General features: G+C 36.0%; 1 protein-coding gene across 5 annotated transcripts in view; it reads right to left on the bottom strand.

Moving 5' to 3' along the window:
• RPAP2 (RNA polymerase II associated protein 2) overlaps positions 1 to 24,218 on the bottom strand; it is a 53,176-nt gene that overhangs the window by 8,325 nt on the left and 20,633 nt on the right. For 3 of the 5 annotated variants that reach the window (XR_012674499.1, XR_012674501.1, XR_012674500.1), the window contains 2 exons: positions 3,291 to 3,440; positions 2,482 to 2,689 (listed from right to left, as the gene is read on the bottom strand). Coding sequence is in view for 2 of the 5 variants with exons in the window: in XM_075156270.1 (XP_075012371.1) it covers position 2,689; positions 3,291 to 3,440 (151 nt within the window). In the remaining 3 variants the exon portion in view is untranslated. Of the gene's footprint in view, positions 1 to 741; positions 2,690 to 3,290; positions 3,441 to 20,122; positions 23,427 to 24,218 lie in introns of those variants that run through there. The other 2 variants (XM_075156270.1, XM_075156271.1) reach the window with 2 other exon arrangements.

Below are 24,218 nucleotides of genomic sequence, written 5' to 3'. Positions count from 1 at the left end.
ACTGCCAGACAGGCTTGAATGCTTTACATGGTCACGGCAATGGACTTCTATGACTTTATGATCCTTACGATCTAAGCAGCTGATGGCTTTACAAAGCTCATGCCCCTTTCATAGAGGCTTATGTCCCATCTACCCTGAGCCCCGGATCCATGATGTCCCCTATACACCTGCAGCTCACAAGTAAGTCACTAAAATTTAGCGTATCTGAGATAAGGCTCAAACCCACCACTGAACTGAGTGTCAACTGTTCTCATCCGCTCAACTAACATAGGAAGGAAAAACAGTAAGCCCAGCAGCAAGGCCACAAGGAAACAATCTGCCTGCAAACATAGCCAAAATAAGAAGGGGCGGGGGCAAGTGAGGTGAGAAAGAGTAAAGTCTGTTAAAGAACAGATAGTTGTGGCAGAAATTAGCTTTAAGCTCATAAATGAGGTCTAGATTTGAACATTTCTAAGCAGTTAAGCTGTTACAAAACATGCTCATAAGAAAACTACATAGATGAACTTAATTTTTCGTGCTTGAGTTGTGCCAGTTAAGGCTGATAGTATGAAAGATCCTTTTGAGATGAGTCTACAGCCTCTCTCCTAATCAAAAGTAATAGGTATATGTATACTTTCTGCATTTATCTACACGTGTTTTACTCACGTCTAAGGGAGATGAAATCATTAAAGATAAGTGAAGAATATGCCTTCAGGGCATTGCCAGCATATTACAGAAGTCTTTCTTCTGGACTGGTGAAGAAGGTCATGGAAGGAGAAAGGTTAATCTGTTCTCTTAGGGCAAGGAAAAGAATGAGTGAGCTTACTACGCAGCAGCCAAGGAGGAGATGCAAAAATCCTGGAAGCTTACTTTTTTGAGCTGCTAAGGCAGACAATAAAAGCAGCTACAGTGAACCCTGATAAAGAGGTCTTTGGGCCTGTGACCTATTCACTCTTATTACAAGATCATATGTTTCCTACACAGTAAGTGCTGAAGACCAAGCCTAAAAATAACTAACAAAAAAATCACACCACTAAACTGACAGGAAGTGTAAAAACTTTCCAAATGAGAGCCATCAAATCTGATGAAACACAAAACACAGTCATACTCCTGGTATGATGTACATTTGTAATGCCTTCTAGGTGTACTCAGTATAGCAGCACTGTCATGGAGTAGTTGTAATCTTTACGCCTCAAGGTAAACATACATGGAACAGAACAATGGCTTGCTCAGAATCCACAGTGAAGTACTAGCTAAAAATAGAAATATATTTAACTTCCAAAATCAGAAACAGATAGATATAAATTCAAGGTTTAAGTTTTGCTCAGAGTATCATACCTATTACTCAGTCTTCTATAAGCTTATCTTTTGGTGAGGTCTTGTCCCTTCTTTGCATATGTATCAAGTAAAAGTTTTCCATCATGGTACAAAACCTTCTATCCAGATTACATCATGCATTCTTACGAATTTGACATCAGACATGCTCTGATCATGATGGGTATTTTTTCTCCTGTTGCATACTTAGAAAAATGCATAGCTTTAACTCTGCATTAAAGGTTTTCCTCATTCTAAATTGTTGCTTTTACAAGTTATACTGAACATAACTTCCCATTACGAGGTAAGTTAGAAAAAGTCAAGCAGCACCTAAACTCTACCGCACAATGAAGCTTCCAGGGAAAAGCTGCTGTGTGTCATGGGCAATCAACATATTTATCCTGATTATCATGAAGGAACTACACAGCAATAAACTAATTAAGTGCAGAGTTCCCTTTTGGTGTCCAATTACAGAAACAAAATAAAGGAATAAACTCTGTTTTTCAAACAGAATTGCTCTGTAGCAGCCCTGGTAAGTCTTGCTTCAGCCTTAACTAGTGCTAGGATTTGCTGCAGACTAAGCACTGTCAGTTACAACCTTCTTCTCAAGTCTCTCAAAGGACAGTGTCCTATGAACTGAGAACTATGCAATAAACCGTATTACGGAATCATTAAGAATTATTAGTGGATTAGTTTTAAATTGCATTTTATAATCAGTTAGTGACAGAAGCAAGTCTAAACACACTCAGTCTAAACAACACAACTCTCTTAAATGAAATGACGACTGAAAGCCAAAAATTAAGTTTTTTGTTATTAAAATATATTTTAAAGTCCAAATTAGTAACAATTAAAAATAACTTTTACACAAATTCAAAGACCACCCCTTTTCTTAGAAGTAGCAAGATAAACAGGCTATAGATCAGACATCTTTGTGTACTGTCGTCATCATTCTTAAAGGTTACTGCTCCATGCACTGGGTCAACTGGAAAGATGTCAGCAGCGGTGTTCTTAACTCTCCAGGCTAATATGCTTTTTTTTTTCCACCTCTCTTTCCCCAATTCCTGTAGACAAATTTTGGCTGAAAATTTCCAAAGCAAGAAAAAAACCAAACCAATCCAAATTCCTTTCTACTGCTTTTACATAAACAGTTTTCAAATGATCCACATTTTAACTAGTCTTCATGCATACCTTGAACAACTGCTGTTATAGTCAGCTTCTCCACAAGACTTCACAATTCTTATTCATAGGAAGGAAATGAAAAAGCAGAAGTGCAAGAAGTACAATTAATACTAAATTTAATTTTTCATTCTAAAAAAAGTTCCAACAATTGAAGGTGTTCTTTTGTCCTCTGTGCCACTATTTCAGATAGTGGAGATGTTAAGATGATCACCTTATTCTGTGGGGAACAAAGGAGTGAGATCAGTAATGTTAATACACTAATTACTTAATTAAATACTATAATGCTATATTCATCAAATCAGTTGAATATGATCAGCATAAATAAGGTATTTGCTCTTCAATTTTTCAGCCTACCCAGAATGCAAAATGTAATCTCAGTATTATGCAAAAAATACATGGCTTTTAGCTCAGTTCTATATCACAAAGACTGAACATAACAATTTCATTTTAATAATAAAAAAACCCTGCTGAAACTTAGCCATTGTAGCCACACAGAAATTTTTTTTTTATAAATTGTAGTAGAACTTGAGTAAAAATTCCTCCCAAAATTGCAGTAAACCAACTATATATAAACCAACTATATATTCTCAAAAGATTAAAGTGATAAGTAAGCAGCTGGCATTTACTGTAAGTGACAAAATGATGACAGTCATTTCCATACCATATATATTTTTTTACTTTAAAATGTACTTTACACATTTTCTACTCTGGCTGATACAATCTGTAGTTACTGTGCACTCTTACAAAATGCTGAAAATTAAAACTGTTGTTAACTGGCTTAGTTTTATGATGTGCAAAATAGCTTAAAATTGACTGACCATTCAAGTAGGCAGTTCTTCCTAAATATTCTTGTTAAACTTTCCAGATCTTCATTTTTGAAATGCAGTTCTTCCAGCAACGTAGTCAGGAACTGTGTGTACATTGGGCTCGTCTGAGTATTCTTGAAAAGTGGAGTAATTTGTGACAATCTGGCAAAAAAAACCCCAAAACATATTTGATACAGAAAAGTGACTTTTCAGTGTCAGATGTAAAAAAAGCAAAGCTTGTGAATTCGAACAACTGCATTGAAAAAAGGCAGGTTATAACATCACACTTGATTCAGTACAGTACATAAGACTGTATGTATTATATACAATATGACCTGTACCAAAATATGAATTTTTACTAAGATGTAGTGAAACTAAAAAAAAAAAAAAATCTAATTAGAAAAAAATGGGCTCGTAGTTTGTATGCCTCTAATCAGTTGTATATTGATGTTACATAATGTAGACAAACAAAATTCAGAACAAAGTGCAAAATTTTATATAATTACACGTAAAAGAGGAAAGATATCAGTCATTATTTTATTCTTTATCAAAAAGCTCCTAAACATTCATACTGTAGAAGTTGTATAGTTCTTTATATGAGTAAAATATAAAAGAGCTACAAAATTCTATCTTAAAGTAACCAAGAAGAATATTTTAACAACAAATTATTGACAGGGCTCCTTGACAGAAGTTGTACTAATTGGTCAGTCACATGCTGTCAAACTTCATAAAGACATTCAAGAGGGTCACTTACTTGGACGATTCTCCCCCTGTTCTGGATGCCATAAAAGACATAGTATGTCAAAATAGCAAACGCATTTTGCTTTAAGCCGAGATTTCTCCAAACACATAGAAGCCTCTCATAGAGGCATTTGGGATTATTATTAATTTTACTTGATGCACACGGGCACATGAGACATCAATTAAATTCTCAAACCGAGGAGCAATTTGAGTGAGTAATCGGAGCAATCTGATTTCTTAGTTTTGACAGTCTGTACCTTAAAGCACTTTAAATGATACTTGTTATACACTGAACTGTTTAAAAAATAGGCTTTAAGAAAGCTGGGCAAAACTAGAACAAAGCTAATTTAATCTTGAGAAGTTTTTATATGGGATACTAAACTTCAGTTTTAAAGCTGATACTATAGCAAAGATTTGCTATAGTGAAACTATTTTCTGTTTTGGTAACAAAATTAAGTGCTTAAAGTCTCAAAGTGCCTGCAGCCTTAGAATGCTTCAGAAAACTAAGAGAATCAAAGGGGGGGGGGGAGAGGGAGGAAATTATATTTCTGAATTCAGCTCATGAAGTTTAGCTTTAAAATTCAAACAATACTTGGCCTTTCAAAATTTGCTATTTACCAACATTTTACAGAAAATCTTCCATTTGGGCCTGATTTTCTGAACTGCTGAGTAGATGGAGTTCATCCAGTTACCACTGATTTAAAAAATTACAATGAATGGAAGCTGAAAGTAGTTGCCAGCTAGGAGAATAAAGTATATACATCAGAACAGACAATGGAAATAAATAGGGCATTAGTGCACATCCCCAAAGAGACTCTTATTCGTCAACTGAAATCATGGAAACTGCAAGGCATGCATTACTGTACATTGCATTTAGTTCCAGAATCAACAAGAACAGCAACGGAAGGCATAATCTTCAAACGATCCAAAACCAAACGTGCTTAGTGTTGCTGCTAAAACGCATTCCTTGGTTGGTTTGGAAGGAGCTATCACCATGCAGATCATCTACATATATAATATCTGTCGGTTTAATTTTATCCAAATCTATTTTTATCCTAAAGCCCTTTCTTTTTCTCATAATTCTATTGCAAAATATTGCAAAGGTAGTAATAGCTGAATCTACTTCCTAAGCACAAATACTTATTAAAAAAATCTTTAATGAACAAAATCAAGTATTAAAGCTTATGCTGAATGTTAAGTAACTTCAACACCAAACGTTACTGACAAGATCACTTAACAAGAACTCATATCCCAGCAACAGTTACTTCATTTCAAATACTGTATTTAGATAAATAGTGCCACTGACACCATATAGGAAAGAGTTATTTTAGAATATGTTTGTGAAATGATGTACTTTTAATAAGAAACTCAAGGAAGTCTATAGCTTCCTAAAAACTTCCCAGCTCAGAAAGCCTTTAAGTGAGTAACAAATGAGATCAATCTCCCTGCAGTCATTGGTATTAAGACCATCTCCATTTGAGGAAAGCTGCATATAAAAGAAGATTCTTTTAAATTACGCAAAAATAGTGATAGAATACAAAGAATCTTACAAGACATAGTAAATAGAGTCCCTTTATACAAAAATAAATTTACAAAAAATTTTGATTAATAAATGGACTTATAATAAGTTAAATAATTTTCCATTTCTTTTTGGATTCCATTTCAGTATGTACATTTAGCTAAATATTTCAACTATCAAACACTGATACTTGGTGAGAAGGACTTTAAGAGATGCTCAAAGTAAGGACATGGTGTGGAAAGAAACAGACTTATGCACGAACTCTGCTATATAAACCCTCCCACAAAAGAGAAGTATTCACAGTTGGATTTGTAATTTTTGGACTGAGGCCACTAAGTTTTCTAATGTACTTCACGACAGACAGGACTGAGTTGTTTCTTTCCTGGTGAGAAATACAGCAGTTACTATTTAACTGGTAAAACAGAGTGCCTCTGCCCAGGGCTGACAATCTGGAGGTTGATTTTTGCGTTATGATGGTTTATCAGCAGGGGAGCAGAGGAAGTGCTGATAGAGGATCAAAGTGACCATTTCAGTGTTAGTCTGGAGACAAGGATAGTGGGAGAAAGACCTGGAGATGCATTATTACTAGTCTTCAATTCGCCCTTCTCAGGATTAAGTAGGTTATATATGAAAAGAGACTGGTGGCATAAGCAATTACGACTTCCTGAGTGCTGGTGCCAGGCAGCTCTAACATTGCAAAACACTCTCTTGGCAATGTTGTAGATTTACATGCATTCTTAGCTGCATTTTCTTCCTCCTGCCTTGGGCTTAAGAGGATGTTAATAAGGATGTTATTTTTCAAAAAGAGCAGAAAACTTGTGCAGTTTTAAGTAATATTCTAAAACTAAAATCTTTATACCATGAAGCTCACATGCTAAGCAGTCTATTCTTTTTTTTTTTTTTTTTCTTTTTTTGGAACTGCAGTCTGTGACATTACATAGTTTCATGAATTACAATCATGTCCTAACTATCACACCCTGTTTAAGACACTCTGTTTAAAGAGTAGCTATTATAGCCCACACTAAGAAAGAAAAAAGTACTGCTATTGTCAGAGAAACTGCCAGGCATTAAATATTGAGAAACGAAGTTAAAAAAAGAAAAGACGTTTTAGCTGTGGATTAGTTTTTTTTCTCTTATCTGAACTTTGTTTAAAAGCTAATTATGCTACTAATTATCTGATAAGCAGGAGACTAAATAAAAAAGTAATTTCAGAGAGGCACGTGTAAGTTTCTTAGTTAAAAATTGCGTCTAGATGGGATGTGTCAAACATTTATGAATATATGTACAAACATTTTCATCTTGGAAAACTGTGTCCTTTTGGCATTTAAATGATGCTTTAACTTGTCATTTGAAAAGCAGTTATCGTCAAGTACGTCTCTACTTTTTAGTGGCTGTTGGAACAGAAGCAGAAGCTGCTGTCTGCAAAAGGAGCAAGCACAAGTTGCTAGTTTGCAGCGAGTGGTAAGTTCCACGCTCTAAGTAACACTGCTCCAATGTACATTCGATGTACTGCACAACAGAGCATTAAGGGCTGTCCTCTCATCCTTGCAAGAAATGCTACCTGAATTAAACCATAATTATATGCAAATAAGCCAAAACAGTATTTGCAATCAGTATCTTCAAGTCACTGAAAGCTGCAACGACCCTATCTCTGAAGAAACTATTATGACTGATTCAATTTAATGATATACAGGATTTCAGTTCAAGGATCATGGAATTGCCTCAAAACTCTGCAGCATCTTCAAAAGATGTAGAATATAAACAGGAAATAGGGTACTTGGGACCACAATAATAACTGGCTACTGCAACAATGAAAAGAAAAATATAAATTCTGCTTTTCTGTTACTTCTTTCACATGTTGCAGCATTAATATGGAACAAACTTTTGTGAATAAAGTCAAATAAATATAAGAAAAGCTAAAGGATTAAGGGATTTTAAAACAATCACCTCAGAAGCACACAAACATAAATGTTAGTGTCCAAAGTTATACACCCACGCCTCAAAGGCTTGCCTTCAGCACACCCGTTAAAAGGAAACATTCATACTCAGTTCATGGAAAAGTAGTAGAGTATACATCAGACTTCATGAAACAGTGTCATTTCCTGCACACCCACTTACACCATATGGTAAACAGGTCTTTGTAAAGTTTAAAAAGTGTTAAAAATGCTAAACTATATCTGATTGATAAAATTCATATTTGCTGGCTATTCCACATATGTTACATGTTCAAGGAAAAAAAAAAAAGTGACATTCATGTGAAGACTAAACTATTATTATCAAGCTATTAAATGACATCTGGCTGCCGCAAAATGTTTACGTAGTTTCAGCGCTTCAACTCAAGACCCAAGCTTTCTATTAATTAGTTGCTTTACAAAAACATTTGACAAGTATATTTCGGAGTTTAACCTAAATTGAAATATTTTTAGAAGTCAGTCACATTATATGCAGTAAATTTCATTAACTGATATGGTAGTGTGCACAACTCGTTCTTAGATCTATGCGTATCTTAACCAAGACAGCTGAATACATTCAGAAAAGATGATGGTGGAGTAATATTTTTATGTAGTTAAAAGCACTAATTGGCACTTGTGTAATATTCACACTACCCAAAGGTGTGAATATTCTTTCAAAAAAAACCTAATTGTACAGTACCATCCTCCCCTCAGATAGTGGACCTCAGGAAAACCTTTCTGGACTTTTTGTTTAAGATGAATTCTGTGATCCCCTTTGAAAAAAGTAAAATTTTCAAGCCACCACTGTGATATCAGCCAGTTACAGCTCTCTGAAATAGACGTCTGAAAACAGGGGTAAGAACACAACCACCTAAGAGGTGGGTTCCTTTCCATTCCCCAAAATGGGTCACTTAAAATTACACAAAAAGTGTTGAGAATTTGAGTGCATGTAAGTTTACCTAGTATCATGCAAAGCACTTGTATACTCATAAAGAAAAGCCGTATACTTATTCTCAAAAGATTAATTATAAGCTCCTCCTAGAAAAAGATAAGTATTGCCAGTCTTCCTAACTTTTTCTAATGGCAGAAGCTTAAAAAAATAAAAGCCACTGATTGTGGCAGAAGCCATGGATCTGAACACAATTATTTCAGTTCCTTACCTTGTTTGGCATGCTTAGAACTTGAACAAGAACAGAATTGTAAAGCAGAATGACAGAACAGGCAAGCACCACCTTCCATAAAAAGGAAATCCTATTTTGGAAAATAGGATATAAACATTTTTGCCAGTTATAGGTATTTGAGCACCGTGAATAAGACTTAACATAATCATCACAACATAAAAGTTTTTTTCTTTTTAATTCTCTCAGTTTCTTTCTACCTTTTCTTTTAGGCACTTAAGACTTAATTTTGTAAGATCATCATAACCAGGATGACTGATAACTATTCTTCTAACAGAATGATGGAGTTGCACTAATGATCACAAAAGTTTCTTCAACACTCATTTCAGAAGATGGAAATGAAGCAAGAGCTGGCAGCAACTATAGGCAGCACTTTTTTTTTTCCCTTCCTCAACAAAAACAGACACAGACTACCGTGTGTGTGCTACAGGGAGGGTGCCATCAAGCCTCTGATTGAGGTGCCATCAATGACTCTCACTAAGCGTCCCTACCTGCAAGGAAGTCCAACGCTTTTTTGGTGTCTTTGGACAGTCACAAACTGGACTCTGGCTATGAGCAATCTACTCCTCTCATCCCACAAGCATTTTAGCTGAAGGTCTGTACATGCACTATGTACACTTAACAAAGAGTAAAAGTGCTTACAAGCCTCTAACATCAGTTCGGGTGATTTAACGCAGCTATTAAGGGTTCCGAGAGATCAATCAGCCATTCCAGCAGTGTGCCGTTAGCACTCCACTAAAGCGTATTTGCTCCATTGCTATGACATAAAGTCATGTCATATTGTTAACAAGGACTGATTTAGGAGAAACAATGCTAAAAAACATGAAGAAATGTAACCGTGCAGGAGACAGTCTGTGGAGTGCCATTTATCATTATCTGTCAACTACTACAATAAAGCATTGAACAGAACCCTATCTGAATAGAAAAACCCTTTATACTAAAAGTCTTCCAGGGTATTGCCAACATTCAAACACAAATGAAAAATATTTTAATGGAAACTCCACATCGAAGTGTGTTGCTGGGATTTGGCAAGGACTGGTTAGTGATCCACTGTTCTTTTTGTGTGTGTGATCAAATGGCTCTGAAAGCAGAGCAGCTTATCGACGTCCAAGTCTTTAAATCAAAAGCAGGGAATACCACCATCGTGTGGGTCACAGATAATGGAAATTAATTTGGAAGTCTGTCAAATTTCCATTCAAAACTCACACTTGCAAGACTATTATGAGTCAATTCCGGATTTGGAAAAATGAAGTCATGAATGTAGGACAGCCCATCTTTACGAATAATTAATTGGTACTTAGAAGAATTAAGTTATAAGGCCATAAACCCACAAGATTTCCAGCTTCCCCCCCTCCATATATTTTTTTGTATTACCTAAATAATATTATTACCTAAATTTCAACTGCTTTTGAGATTTACAAGGAGTATTAACATACTCTTCTTCCCAGCTCTGTACCTACCATTTTGAGTTGAAATCATGAGGGAAATTATCTCCAATTAGTTTTACAAAGTATAAAGGATTGGAATGGTACTGCATGCATCGAAACAAGCCGTATGCAGCAATGTCAGCTGGCAAGCGGTAGGAGAAGGATTGTTTTTCAGACTGACCCTGTGGAAGACTCCCTGTGAAGAGGCGCTCCACTGAGGAGCCCAGAACAAGCCCTTCTGCACTAGGCAGGTGGACGGCCAAGCTGAGTGTATTGTACCACTTCTTGGAGCAAAGGTGGGTTATGGGACAATACCAAAGAGGATGCCATTACTTAGACAGGAGCCCCCTAAAGTTGTTTCAGTAACAACTTAATTAAAAGGTACTTTAATTTCATCAACAGCCCAAGACTCCTTCAGCAGCTGTCTACAGTAAATTTCCTACTCCTTGCATTGCAAGTAGAAGAGATAGCACAAAACCTCATCCACAGATTTAAATAAACTTTTGAGCAGATTTATAAAAACTAAGTATCAGTATGATACTGCAGGTCATTCTCAGTAATAGTTCATCTCATTTTGTGTTAAAAATCCTCTAAAAATACACAAAGCCATGTTAAATGAATGAATGGGGACAACCATGCCATTATAATGTGTTCTACTGCGTCAACACACAAGGACTGGGGTCTTTAGGTTTTGTGTTTGTTTGTTTGTTGTTTTTTTAAAAAACTTCAAATATATTTGCACTACTCTTAAGTTACAGATTTGATGGGCTTAGCAATGCAATAAAAATGTTATTGAACAGAAATGCCATTCTTAGCAGTTTTATAGAATAGAGTCTTAGATTCCATTTTAATTGTGTTCCTCAAAAGGAAGTCTCCAACACAACTGATTAAACAAAAGTAATTGTTTTGTTTAAGACAAATGGCTAGACTGAGTCAATACAACAAGTGTTACAGATCAGCAATAAAACTCATTGAAATAGATGTGCATTGCAGCCTGTAGACCATCTGCCTGTACATATAACTGGAGCGTCACCAATGTATCAATCACTTAGTAATAGTGCTTCAGTTGATGGGGTGAACTGAAACACTTGCTGCATTTATCCATTTCATGAACCCCTACCAAAAGGCTCTCAGACATTTTGACAGAATAAGTCAAAGCATCACTGTAATTCTGAATGTTCTTCACAATATATTGACTGCTTGCTTAATTTGAGGTAGAGTCCCTCACTTACCAGTATATCACTGGATACAGTACACTTGCCTAGGGACAGCAATTTTCTTAGTAAAGTATCTTAAATCACAGCAGGGATTTCCACATATCTTAAAGCATAACGCATCCATCACGCAAAAGTTAGTATCGGACAGAAAGCTGATCTGAAGCACGATGTGAGTATAATTGTAAGTGGAAGATGCAACACCAGGGAGCTTCAAAAAATTATAACCTTTGGTATAATTAAGTAGTTACACAATCATACTGTTTTAACATACACTCAGAAATCAGAAAACATTACAGCCTTAACTTATGTAATTTAGCTGTTACGCTCAGTTTCGGTTAAAAAACCCCACTTGTTTCTTGTAACTTTAAGTTTGAGTGTGATTTAAAAAGCTCAACATTTTAAAAAAACCCTTAAAAGCAAAAGACTGTCTCTAGAGTAAAAATTTTCCATTAGAACACATTAATATTTGACAGACAATCTTGAACTGGAAGCATCTAACTTAAACAAGATGCAGAGGTATTTAAATATATCTCTGGAATTCAGTCTTCTTTTAAATTAAACGATATCAGTGCCAAAAAAAAAAGTAATTATGATCAGTGTCATTTGCAACTCTGAAATTAAAGCAAGCTCTAATTTGGGGCCCTTTGTTAGCATATCCTATCGGTCAAAGAGGGAAGTCAGTATTCAGGGGCAGTTTTCTTTAATCTCCCTGAATTTATTCCTATATTCTGTTTTCTTAATGAAAGATGAAACACTCTAAAGCCCACAGTGTTGAATGATAACAACTGACAGAAATAAACATAAAAGTTCCTTACTGAGGGAAAAAAGCTACTTCTGGTCTAGTTTTAAATACAGCCTGAAGATCCTATTCTCATCATAAAGACAAGGATTTTGTAGCTAAAGTGCAACTTATGTTTTATTTATTATTTAACTTCCTTTCATTATCGTGTACTGACTTGTCCACAGAATCAAGCACAGACACTTTAATCCTCTGATGGCAACAGAAACTAAATTATTCATAGTTCAAAATTTTTGTCCACTACATTTAAATCAATGCTACAAACACTGATTCAAAATCAATGATTGGAATTCCTACATAATCCAAGTATATGGCAAAACTTAAGGTTCATTCAATTAACTTTGTTAATTGTTTCCACTACCTTCATTTTTTCCTATGCAGCTTCTACAAGTCTGTTCAAGAAAAATGTTCTCTTTGATACATGTTTATGTATATACTTACACAAAATATATATTTTTCTTCTCTTAAAGTTCACTTTCCACACACACTTTTCATATAGTTGGTGTCCAGACATAAGTCCAATTCCATTCCCTTTTAATGGGGCCAAAATTTCACTTATAGTGAAGCTGGATGGATACAACTAACAGTAAAAGGAAAGCATACCTACAGTAACATGAGTTTATCTAACCATTTGATAACGGTGCTTACTAACAACTGAAAAAGAAACTTTGCAAGCAAATGGATTTGCTTCCCCCCTGCCCTTTCTTTTTTTTTTTCCCCTCCATCAGTTATTTGTATCTAAATAGGCAACTGGCAATTGAGAAAACAATCTGAGGCGCCCCTAAAGCTGTACCAGCCCAAACCCACTGCTTTCTAGGTCGGGGTCAGGGAGTTGGGTCTGGCCCCTGGGAACAGGCTGCGCAGCGGAGTTCTCTCCTGTTGTATCATGCTCTCCTCGCATGAGCTTTGGAGGCCAAGTGAACATTTGCAAAATACTTTGCTGGTCCTACTCTAACATACCGTATGAGAGTTCATTTTTTGTTTTTCCGTTAAGATGCATAAGGAAATTTTTTGAAAGGCCCTCCAATGTTTTAACTGTACTATGCAAGGGAGACGTGTTGAGGCAACAGGCTTATAGCTACCTTAGCAGGTACTGGAACTGTTTATTTAAAATGGATTTAATAAAATGCAAATGTTCTGGATCTTTGTATTTTTTTTAACCTAACGAACAAACTGTTCGCATGAATAGCAGGATGTATTGTTTATGCCAGTTTTTTCCTCTCCCCTGAAAGTTATGGATCGCTCCATCAGCTGCCAGCTGTTATTTATAACAGCCAGCTGTATAACTTCAAAGATCCTGCAATGAAAATATCTTATAATAATGTTGCACTGATACAACAAGTAAACTCAGACTGTCCTCAAAATACTAACTTCTGTGAGACAGATGACCTTTGACTTTTAATGAAGAACAAGTAAAACACTTTCTTATATATAAAAAAATTCTCTTTATATCATTAGGTCAGTAATTCATTTTACAGGCAAAGTAAAAGTCTAATGCAAAGGAACACCCAAAATAAGTCTGAAAATACATAACGTGTTCAAAGAAACTATGGTGAGACCACCATCAAATGGTGTAACAATTCAGTATAGCCATTTAGTGCTATTTGTGTCAGTTCTGTACCATGTATACTTGAAGACAACATGCCTCAGAATGTACACTGTATATACAAATAACTGAAAAAATTAAATTAAAAATGCCTCAAAAATTAGATAAACATCTGAAACTCTCAGTTCATGTAATTCATACTATTTTACCACAACATAATTATATAATACAATTCTTCTCAGAAAGTAACTAGAAAATGGCATTTCTCACTATTCCCATATATCAGTTCCCTGTGAACGACCAGTAGCACACAAACATGATAGCCACAATTTCTATTCAGCTGAGATAAAATTTACAAGTCTATTGCTTTGTACAATTATTTTAACCTTTGCAATGCAAGCATCAACACTGTTTCTTCTCACAGAGTATCACTCCTGTAATGTTCCTTCTGAGCAAGTTTCCTGACCTTATATATGCACACATAAAATAAAGTCAGTTCCCTCGGCAATTGTCCAGGAAAGAAACTACACATTTCAGAACATTCAGCAGGTGGAAAATGACATCACATTCTCTGCAAGCATTTGCTAGCATGATGCTGATCCTGTAATACTAAGCAGTTGGCTTCATTAAGTACTCAGGGATCACTGTTTTTAACCCAGGCTTAGCCTGTCTAATGAGAAAGAAGGCGGCCAACACTCTAGAAATACTTTGATGTTACAATGCAAGTGACAAAAATGCAGGGACCCATGACTCCTTTGAAGCTATAGTAATAATATGTAGTGGTTCTATCTGCCTCCTGTTATAGTGATATTTAGGAACTCTATTTTCAAACACTTAGTTATTTTAAAATGACTACCAAGACTGCCATCAACACAAATACCATAAAGGTCTGGCAAAAAACAATTACTTGGGCATTCATATGCAAAACAGTGTTTCCAGATTTCTTTAACAGCAGATTAGAAAAACTGCTAGCCAGACAAGACGACTAAGGAAGCACCAAAAACAGCTCAACGACATCTACAGTTTATCCAGAGTACTCTTCATACAAAGTTTAGGTGGATCAGAGACTGTGTTTCACCATTTTGTATTAATAGATATGACTGCAGGATGATTTTTTAAAAACCAAATGGAGTATGGTACCTGCATCTACATTACCATATTCCAAGTTATTACTACAACGTTAGTTCGCAGACATGAAGCATCAGAACTTCTATAATATTGTGTGCCATATAAAGCACTTACATTCATGCAGGGATTTGTTCCAAAAGGTTTCAATTTAGCTTACTTATCTGTATAAAGCCAAGGCAAAAAAAAGTTCACAATATAAAGCCAGAAGAAATCACTATCAGCTGTTTCTCTCTAACAAATCTATGTTTCTTAGGTACACATTTCAAGGACAGGCCTTGTTTAAAAAGCTCCATTTATTTCAAGTCTGTTTCCTGCTAACCAGCTGACAGATCAAAGGTACTTCTCAGTCCTCCCATTTGTTCCCATTTTCCCCTCTTTTTCAACTTAGTCAAAATTTGAAATTCCATAGATTTAAAATTTATTTTAAAATTGATCCTTTCATCCTTTTCAGTCTTCTATTGCTTACTTTTTATGTTCCACAGAGTCTTCCTGTGACACCTCTCAAATACTGCAATCTATGCCATGGAAGTCTTTGGGTTACTTAGCTACATGAAATTAAGCACAGGTATAAATCTCTGCAAGATTAAAAAACGCTAAGATGTAAGCTTTTGAGAGCCTGAACCTTTTAAATACTTTGTAAAATATACACTGTTGTATAAATTATTGTGCACATACAGTGGGACAATTTAATATCTAAAAGATGTCTTTATATACAATCCTGGTGCATTTTATGAATTAAACATTGTTTCATATACATCCATTTTTGCAACTGCAAATTTTTGCTGCCACATACTGGTAATCTATTCCTATCAATTCATTATCTCAGTGATATGCAAAAAAAAATTTCAATAAAGATTAAATAAAACATACTGTCTTACAGTTAAAATAGCTACGATGCAATATGCTTAGGTAAATAATTTGTCAATACTTGACTTTATAAAATGTACTCACCTGCACTCAGTGACTATGGAAACAATGATCATAAAATTGATCATAGTTTAGTTTCACAACTTTCTAACATTGTAACTTGATTATCTGCCTTTCAGTCCAATATACAGATCAAACACCTGGAATAATGCAGGTGAGTAAAGAGACATGCTAGGAATAGACTTGCTTCCACTATGTCCAAATTTTTTTTCTTCAGAAGTTAAATATAAGGACCTTTATTTTTCTACTTGCCTTTCCCAGTTTTGAAAACAAATGCCAGTGCAGTTTTGGACCTCTCAAAATGAGATTCTTAAAAATCCCCCAAAGTTAAGGATTCTTAAGCACCTTTTCCCAGATATGCCAGCTCACAGTAGGTTTAAAAAACAAAACAAAACAAAACAAAACCCAAACCCTTTTCCTGTTTATTATTTCCAGATCTATTACCGACTTGATGATCTCCAGTAAATCACTTTTCTACTCTTAATCTCTATAACAGAACACCACTATTAACACTGACTTGTGAAAGTACACTGACCTAAACGTATACCTAAAAAAAGCAGAATATGTGATGAGGTTTGAAACAAATATGAAGAGCCACATGAATCTCAACTATTCTTTATCCTTTTAAAAAACTGAATACCCTTATCTCAGAAATACTGAGTTTTATGATGAATGAGTTAGATCTATTCAATGTCTTAAAATGTTCAGATGGATAGAGAGAGAAGGATAGAAAGGGCGGAAGAGATAGATGCATTTCTGTGGAACATAGGTTATAAGCGTGGTATACATCAAAATAAAATGAAACATACTGAGATCCCAAGCCTCTAAACAATCGAGCATCTGTACAGTTTTTGCACCGATGCTGGTTTTGCACCTAATAGTATTTAATTATACATATACACTTTGCAGTTTCTGGACTACGCTCCCATACACTGGTTAGCTATGTTTGCTACCAGCCAATTAAAGCACACTTTTATTTTTGGGAAGGAATGGGAAGAGAAGAACATGTACTGTATTGGTCATGATTGTTCTAGTTTCTTTGTATTATGCCATGCAAAATTTTATGAATATATAGTTATTTTACGTTTATTTATACAACATTCTGGTTAACTGATGGTTGCTGTTTTATCCCAAGTATTTATTTTAATTATACACTTTGCATCAAAAGAGCCACCTGCACTCTGATGCTAAATCCACTAGCTTGGATGGTCTGTAAATTCTGAGCACCTCATCATAGCCCATTGCCTAGAGATACACGTTATACATCATCTTTTTGTCAGTGACATGTATTTCCTTCCTTCCTTACCCAAAGAGGCTGTATTTTCTGTTTTCATACACATGAAAGGAACATATATCAGAAAATACTGTACATTTTTTGCCTTCACTGCTAACATCCCACATCAAGATCAGAACTAACTTGCCAGAGTGGATGAGGCCACTGGGTGTTAAAATGTTTTTACGTCTCAAGAAGTAACAAACTGATAAGAAGTACAAACTTTCTTTGCACTCGATTCCTACAGTATTAGGAAACGCAAGCAAGTCTCCAGTTCATCAGCGTACTGCCCACTATCAATTATCACCTAAAAAATAATTTGCCTCCTTTCTGAATTAGTTAGTTGTAATCTTCTCCTCTCCCCTCCAGATTTTTCATGCCTCTGAGTAATTTTTAGTTTATCCCTGGTCACTTAGAATATTATAGAACACCAACATTCTCCAACATAACATTATTGATATGAAAGTTAATAAAATGCATGTCTCTATTTCCCCCTAACTGACATAGATCTTTGATGCACGGGTCTTTAAGTAGGTCTGTGGACCACTGTTCTGATCCAAGCAAATTATAACGTTGCTCAATTATTCAACTAATCTTGTTTTCTAAGACGTAATTCATTCATAAAGCAAGATTTTTATGATCTTCGTGGTTTTTAATCACCTTCAGGATTCTTCCTCCTTAAAAAACATTATACACTTCATAGCAAAAATATTGTCTGCCATGCCAGGTCTGATACTTTCAACAGCAATATGACAAAGGAAACTAGAATCTCTGGAATGACGTATTGTCTTTCTAGACAGCCTGTCTTACTGCCTCGCATTGTAAGGTTTACATTCCATAATCTACATCAACCACCATAAGGAGAGGAATGATCAGATTTTCAAAAGATACTGCTCTTTCAGGGATTTTCTACAATCAAAAGTTCTCTGTTATAGTGGTTCCAGAAGAGTTAAGGAATACAACACTTCAGGCACAATTTATTTCAGTGCTAAAGAAGAATAGGACACACCACTTAGCCTAATAGAGGTACCATTATGACTCTCTGCATAGAGCCAAACAAATTAATCCAGAATCCATGCTAAAAATTCTGCTGGTACAAAATACCTGGGGATCACATGCTAGGAAGCCATAACCTTTCCAATGACGTGTACCTCTACATCTTTTTTTGTTCAGAAACAACAAGCCAAATCAACACTGATTTTCATCTTAGGATGAAGTTTCCTGTACGTCAAAAACACTGCCGATGTGTCATGTCCCCATTAATGTAGGCTGTTCTTTAGAAAGTTTACTAAGATAAAGTTAAAACTCTGAAAATAAAACATGCAAGTGTCTGTCAAAGTCATGCTTTTCTTTTAACAGATGGGTAATGTTTCATGATTAAAAAATGTTTGCATTGACTGTATTAAGATTAATTATTAATAAGGAAGCAAGTATATTTTCATAGGGCTACAGCTTCAGGATTCAGTTGCAAAATTAACAGTTCAGTTTGCTCAGTGGATGAAGTTAAAATACATTGAGTTTAAAACTAAGTTAGGGCAGCTGTTAACAGTATAGATTACTCACGTCTTACTTGCAGTTCAGAACTGTATTACTGTGTAACTGTACAACTTATTCTGCGCTATGACATGACTTCCAATAAGCAAAGCTGTATGCAGCAATTATGGAAGAAGGAAAAATATGACATTACAAAAAAAATCTTCTAAATATATACCTTTTCAAGAAACATAAATTTAAAACACTCCTCTCTCTAATAGGGCTGGGCAATTTTCCCATCTGCTTGATCAGCACATAGTTGTGGCATAAAGTTCAATAGGACATGAACTCCACTGACCGAGTTAGCTCCCCAAAGAGTCAACATGATAAAGCAGTCTTCCGAAATCTAGCATGCTATCTTTCAGAGGGTTGAAACAGAAGTCGCAACAAAAATCTCATTTACTCACACAAAAGGCAAAAATGAAGTGGCAAAGTACTTTCCCTACCACCATGTTCTTAATTCACAAGTACATTTGGAACATAAAGTTCCCAAGGGTGACTAAAGCAGAAGATCCAAAATTATGTTCAACATAAAAGTATTTCTAGATTCTAACAAAAAGATTAGTCAGAAGAACACCACCATGAAGGACAATTTATAACTGGTGATGCACTTTGCACACCAGCTCTGCACAGTTGGGCATGACTTCAGGCTGAATGCCCACACATACAGCTGCTGGGAACATGCAGATTTCTGTCTCTTGGAGGGATTTCCAAGACACTTGGCAGAAAGCCATGACCCTGCTCGTCCCTTGCACTGGGCAGCAAAACTGGCAGGTGCAGAGAAGACAGCTTTCTGAGCCAAGCCCCCTAACTCCATGCAAGAGAAGTCCAGGAGACAGCGTGTGCTAAGGCTCCACTCCTGCTCATGAGGTCAAGGACCAGAACTGTAAAGGGGAACTGATTATGCTGGACTCACCTCAGAGAGTTTGTGCTGGGCATGCATGAAAGTTACCCAGCACATCCAAATCTCCATTCAGGAGGCTATCTCATAGGCTATTCCTGAGAAATACTGGAATGGAAAAAGACTGCAGCTGTGCGTGCTGCAATGAAATCCACAGTGCCACTTTCCTGTGTAACAGCACTGCAGCAACACAGTGCGGTTTTTTGTGTAAGGAGAAAAACCTTCTCTGAAACTGCTAAGGTTTCTTCTTCTATTTTCTCCCTATGAATGATGAAGATATTTAATTAATTTTAAAGTTGGCACTGATTAACGTCCCAGTTAACAACACTGCAAATCCCTCAAAATACTGTTCTGTATATCTTTCTTAAATAATACTGGAACATGCTAGGAGGAAGTAAAGTAATACTGATCTCCCCCACAATATGCCAAATAAGCAGATTTGAGTTTGCTTAGAAAGTGCTGATAAGTAAGAACTGCTTAACAGAAAACCTATTTGAGTTCACACTCACCAAATGACAACCTAAAATTATTAAGAAAGAAAAAGGGAAGAATATACTTTTAAATTTTTTAACATGTTAAGAAAAACTTGCCTTTTCTCTATTTCACACAGTAATACAATTCTACAGATAGAGACCAAGAGTAGAGACAATACTATGACCACAATCAAACACCTTTATAAAAAGAAAGACTTTTTGCATTTTTGGTTCTGCAAACTGTGTTTCAAAATGGGAAATAATTATATTTCTAGCTTAACGATAAACGATTTTTCTCAGCTGAAACCTGGAACCCATCTTCTATTATCAGACTTGCTAAATAAAAGATCATCCAGCTGACTTGTATGTGGTTTCTATAGGAAAAAGAGTCACTCCCCAAGTCTGATTCACATCCAATATGTATTTGTGCATTAGATTTGTGCATTTCAAACATTGACATTTTCAGACAAGAACACAGTAGCGATACCACAAACATCTGAACGCCTCTTAAAATAATTTGGACACGTCAGTGTTGAGCAATAGATGTGCTCTCGTGTGCAAAGAAGTAAAAACGCATACTTGAACCCAAGATTCTCCACTTCCTGAACTGTTATCTCCAAGAGAGTAAACCTCCAGAGTACATCTCCACATGACACATTTATCTAAAGTGGCTGCACACATATAATGATGGCTTTTGTTTAGTGATCATGGTCATTTTGAGTTTGTTTAAATACTGCAGCTGAATGCTTATAAACTAATCCCAGAACATTTTGAAATGCTTCAAAGCTTTTAGCGGGGGAACCTCTTGCATAGGCTTTGTAGATGAAGCTGACCACAGTTCACTGGAACCAGCCAGCTCAGATAAGTAAGATGAAAGCAGACATTTCCTGAAAATATCTTGAAAGCTTTCCATTAGACTGTACCAGGGGTATACACTAAAACCAGCAAGTGCCCTGCTTGTATAGCAACCAATCTTCCCACTGCTTTCTCCATTCTTTCTTGCACTATTGTATTTGTATCTATTTATCTGCTTCATTTGGTATCTTGCAAAGTTCTTTGGGGAAGAAAGATGCAACTTTTGTATTCTAGTTTACAGCACATTATAAAGCAGCTATTACTACAACAAAAGATTCTACTTAATATACTAAACATTGCAACAGGAAGACACAGAAATCTACCACTGCCAAAATTATTACAAATGACAAATAAAAAATTTGATCTACAGATCATTTTAAAGAGTCACCCACTCCATGATAGGCATGAATGCAATTATTTGAACATAATTCTCTGGCTGTCAAAGTGTACTCTAAGAAGGTCGATACAGCATTGCTGAATGTGCTGGTCATAAAGACAGAATGCCTCAGGCTAGATTTTCAATAAAGGCTGAGACTGGCTGTTCGTATTTTATATGATAATTTGATTGATTAAATCCAGCTGTTCACTAGGAACAAGAAATGCTCCACTGTTGAGATCTCCAACATTTTATACTTCCAGAAAGACAGTCACACTGTCTAGTTTTAGGCACTTTATTTCAGAGCAATGAATTAGAAGCCCAGGTTTATTTAATAGTCAGTAGACTCAAGGGCACATAAGTCCTTTTAATAGCTTGTCGAGGACCAGCAGACTATAAAGGGAGGCCAGGTCTGATTTAAGCACCAAATTTAGGTGTTATGACTATCCAACATGCTGTATCCTACAAAGAGTTAATATGCACACTCCAATGAAGAGAGGATAGCATTATCATAACATAATACAAAGTACTAAGCAGTGATTACATTTGAATTCAATACAGCAGTAATGGTAATAGTTATTCTGCCCAGTAGCGTATCACAAAAAGGGTCGGGGCACTCTGAGAGTGCAATGTGAAGTTAAGCACACTTTGAGTCCTCAGCACATGCTAGCCATATATGAGAAGGAAGTGGTGAGCCACAATAGCGATGCACAAAATGGGGTGCAAGCAAAGTCCAACAGTTTCTACTTTAAACAAAAGAACCCTGCCCCCTTCCAAACAAAACAAAAAATACTTGAGGTCTTAGTAGTTTCTTTTGAGGTATACTCTGAAATCCCATGCTCACTCTGCCTTCTGTAGTGTCTGTTCTTATACCTCCTGCACCCCAGGGTATCTATATTATGGTCTTTCATCTTCCTGGAAAGAGGAAGTATTATTCTCTTCCAGGGTGTTGCTTATGCTACTTTCACTGTTTAGTGTTAGGAGTAAAATGGCCATCCTGTGTCTGGGATCAGGTCAAGACCTGTTAATAGATACTCTGAAAATGTTCTCTTCTCTCAGTGACAGAAGCTAGTAACGTGCCACTCTGACTCAGGCCCCATACAACTCTGCGATCTAAATGACATTACATGTGCTGCAACATGCATTATCTCTCAGTATAGCCAAGGGGAGAAGACTTAATAGAGTGGAATTCTTTTTATGAGCAATATTAGTAAGATATGACAGATTCCTTGGCAGACTGCAGGAAGTGAGAAAGGGCCACAATCTGAGGACCTGTCTGCGAGGAGTTGCCCAGGTCCTCAGTAGCCTTTCCCTGCACATTCTGGCTTCCACTAAATATTCAAGTTTGATTAGAATTCCCAAATAATTAAATGTTCTGTTTTAATCTTTCCAGAAATGATGTAACATTCATCATCATCTTAACACTCATTCTACCCCATCTACATTCTCCCACATCCTCTCCTAAGAGGGGGCTGAGAGAAGTTGTTCAAAATCTGAAGATCATGAGCTTGCAAGAACCTTACAATAAGCTGAAGTCAACAGGAGTTTTATTCATTATTTCACTAGAAAAATATTAGAAGTAAAATCTACTCTATTTTAGGATCAAATGTAATTCATTTGTTCAGGGGTGGACCCTTCGAAAGTAAAAGTAAAAAGAGACTTGGTTCTCTGCTTCTACTGATAGCTACCAAGACTGCCTGCTACTTGTATAACATATTTTAAAGCAATTGTAAAACAATCATTAGGTATGTAAACATGTAGAGCTTCATATGCAGAGAGACCAGCAACATGTTTTAACTTCTGATCAAAAGAGTCACCATTCCCTTAAATGTACAGAAACTACTTGAAAAATTAATAAGATCTGTTTCACAAATTACCAATTGAACCATAAGAATATATAGTAAAAATGACAAAAGATTTGTTCTTATAGCTGATAAAAAATTTATGCCAAGGCATTCAAGTAAAGTTACTTTCTGTGTTCTGATTTAATGAATCATTTGAGCGGTATCTGGCTGGGTGACATAGATGTAAGACTCGCTGAAGCCTACTCTAATGCCTGCTGGTATAATCTTCCTTGGGACAGTAAAGCCAGAACAATGTGTCAGACTGAAGTAATATCAAGGAAAGTAAGTGCAGTACTGGGGATGCTATGAGGTTGGCCCACGACACTTCTTGACCTGAGAATGTCTGTAAGTACTTCTCTGTCCTACAGGCTCCACTGACCCAGGAAGCCCAAAAGAAGCAGCAGCAGTGCGGTAATAAAGAGTCTCTGGAACAAGATTTCTGCAATCTTGTAATTCAAGCTGAAAGACATAAAGATTGCTTGATGGTTTAACCCTACTGAAAGGTAGGGCCTGACACTGTGTGAAACCACCAGTGATTTCTTAAAAGGTGAACTGATGTTAAATGTTTAATACGAATTTGCGAGAGAACCGTCTGTTTTACACACTGCAAAGTTTGTATCTTTAACTTCTTAAGGAAGTTACTTGATGCATATGGCTACAGCTTTTACAGATCATGCCTCTGTGTAGTTTACTGAAAGACACTATAACAAAATCAGGCCTCCCATTAGCAAAACTCTTGGAAAGAGTTTAATTCTACAGTAAGTAGAAGAAAGCTAAGGAGGACTGTAGGCACTGTAGCATCATGATCTTAAGCAGTAAAGCTAATCTTCGTAAAAATAAAATACTGGGTCCCAGTATTACTTTCAGAAATTTGGGAGTTGCTAAAAAAGCTCTACGCTCTCAAAGAAGTTTGCTAGAATATTCAAACAAACATATTTAGAAGCACACCATATCTTTATGGAAATAATTTTACTTTAATTGTGAAAGTGAAATCTTTTAAGAAATTAGAAGTAAAATGAGAAATGAAAAGTCTAACAGTTATGCTAAATCCAAGTAATACAATACACGTCATTTTGTCCTGCTGTCAGAGAGGGGAAGAATGTCTGTCAGCAGCAAATGGAAGAGAGTGAAGTATACTCCTCCTTCACCCCACCGGCCCTCTTTAAAAATCCGTAAAGCTTAACTTTTCTTTTTTTAACATAACATTAAGTTTTTCCATTGTTAACATGTTGTTTCAAGTGGGACAATCCT

Source organism: Calonectris borealis, chromosome 8 (assembly GCF_964195595.1).
Source record: "Calonectris borealis chromosome 8, bCalBor7.hap1.2, whole genome shotgun sequence".
NCBI lineage: Eukaryota > Metazoa > Chordata > Aves > Procellariiformes > Procellariidae > Calonectris > Calonectris borealis.
Note: the sequence above shows the minus strand (reverse complement) of the source record. Positions and strands in the feature narration are given on the sequence as shown.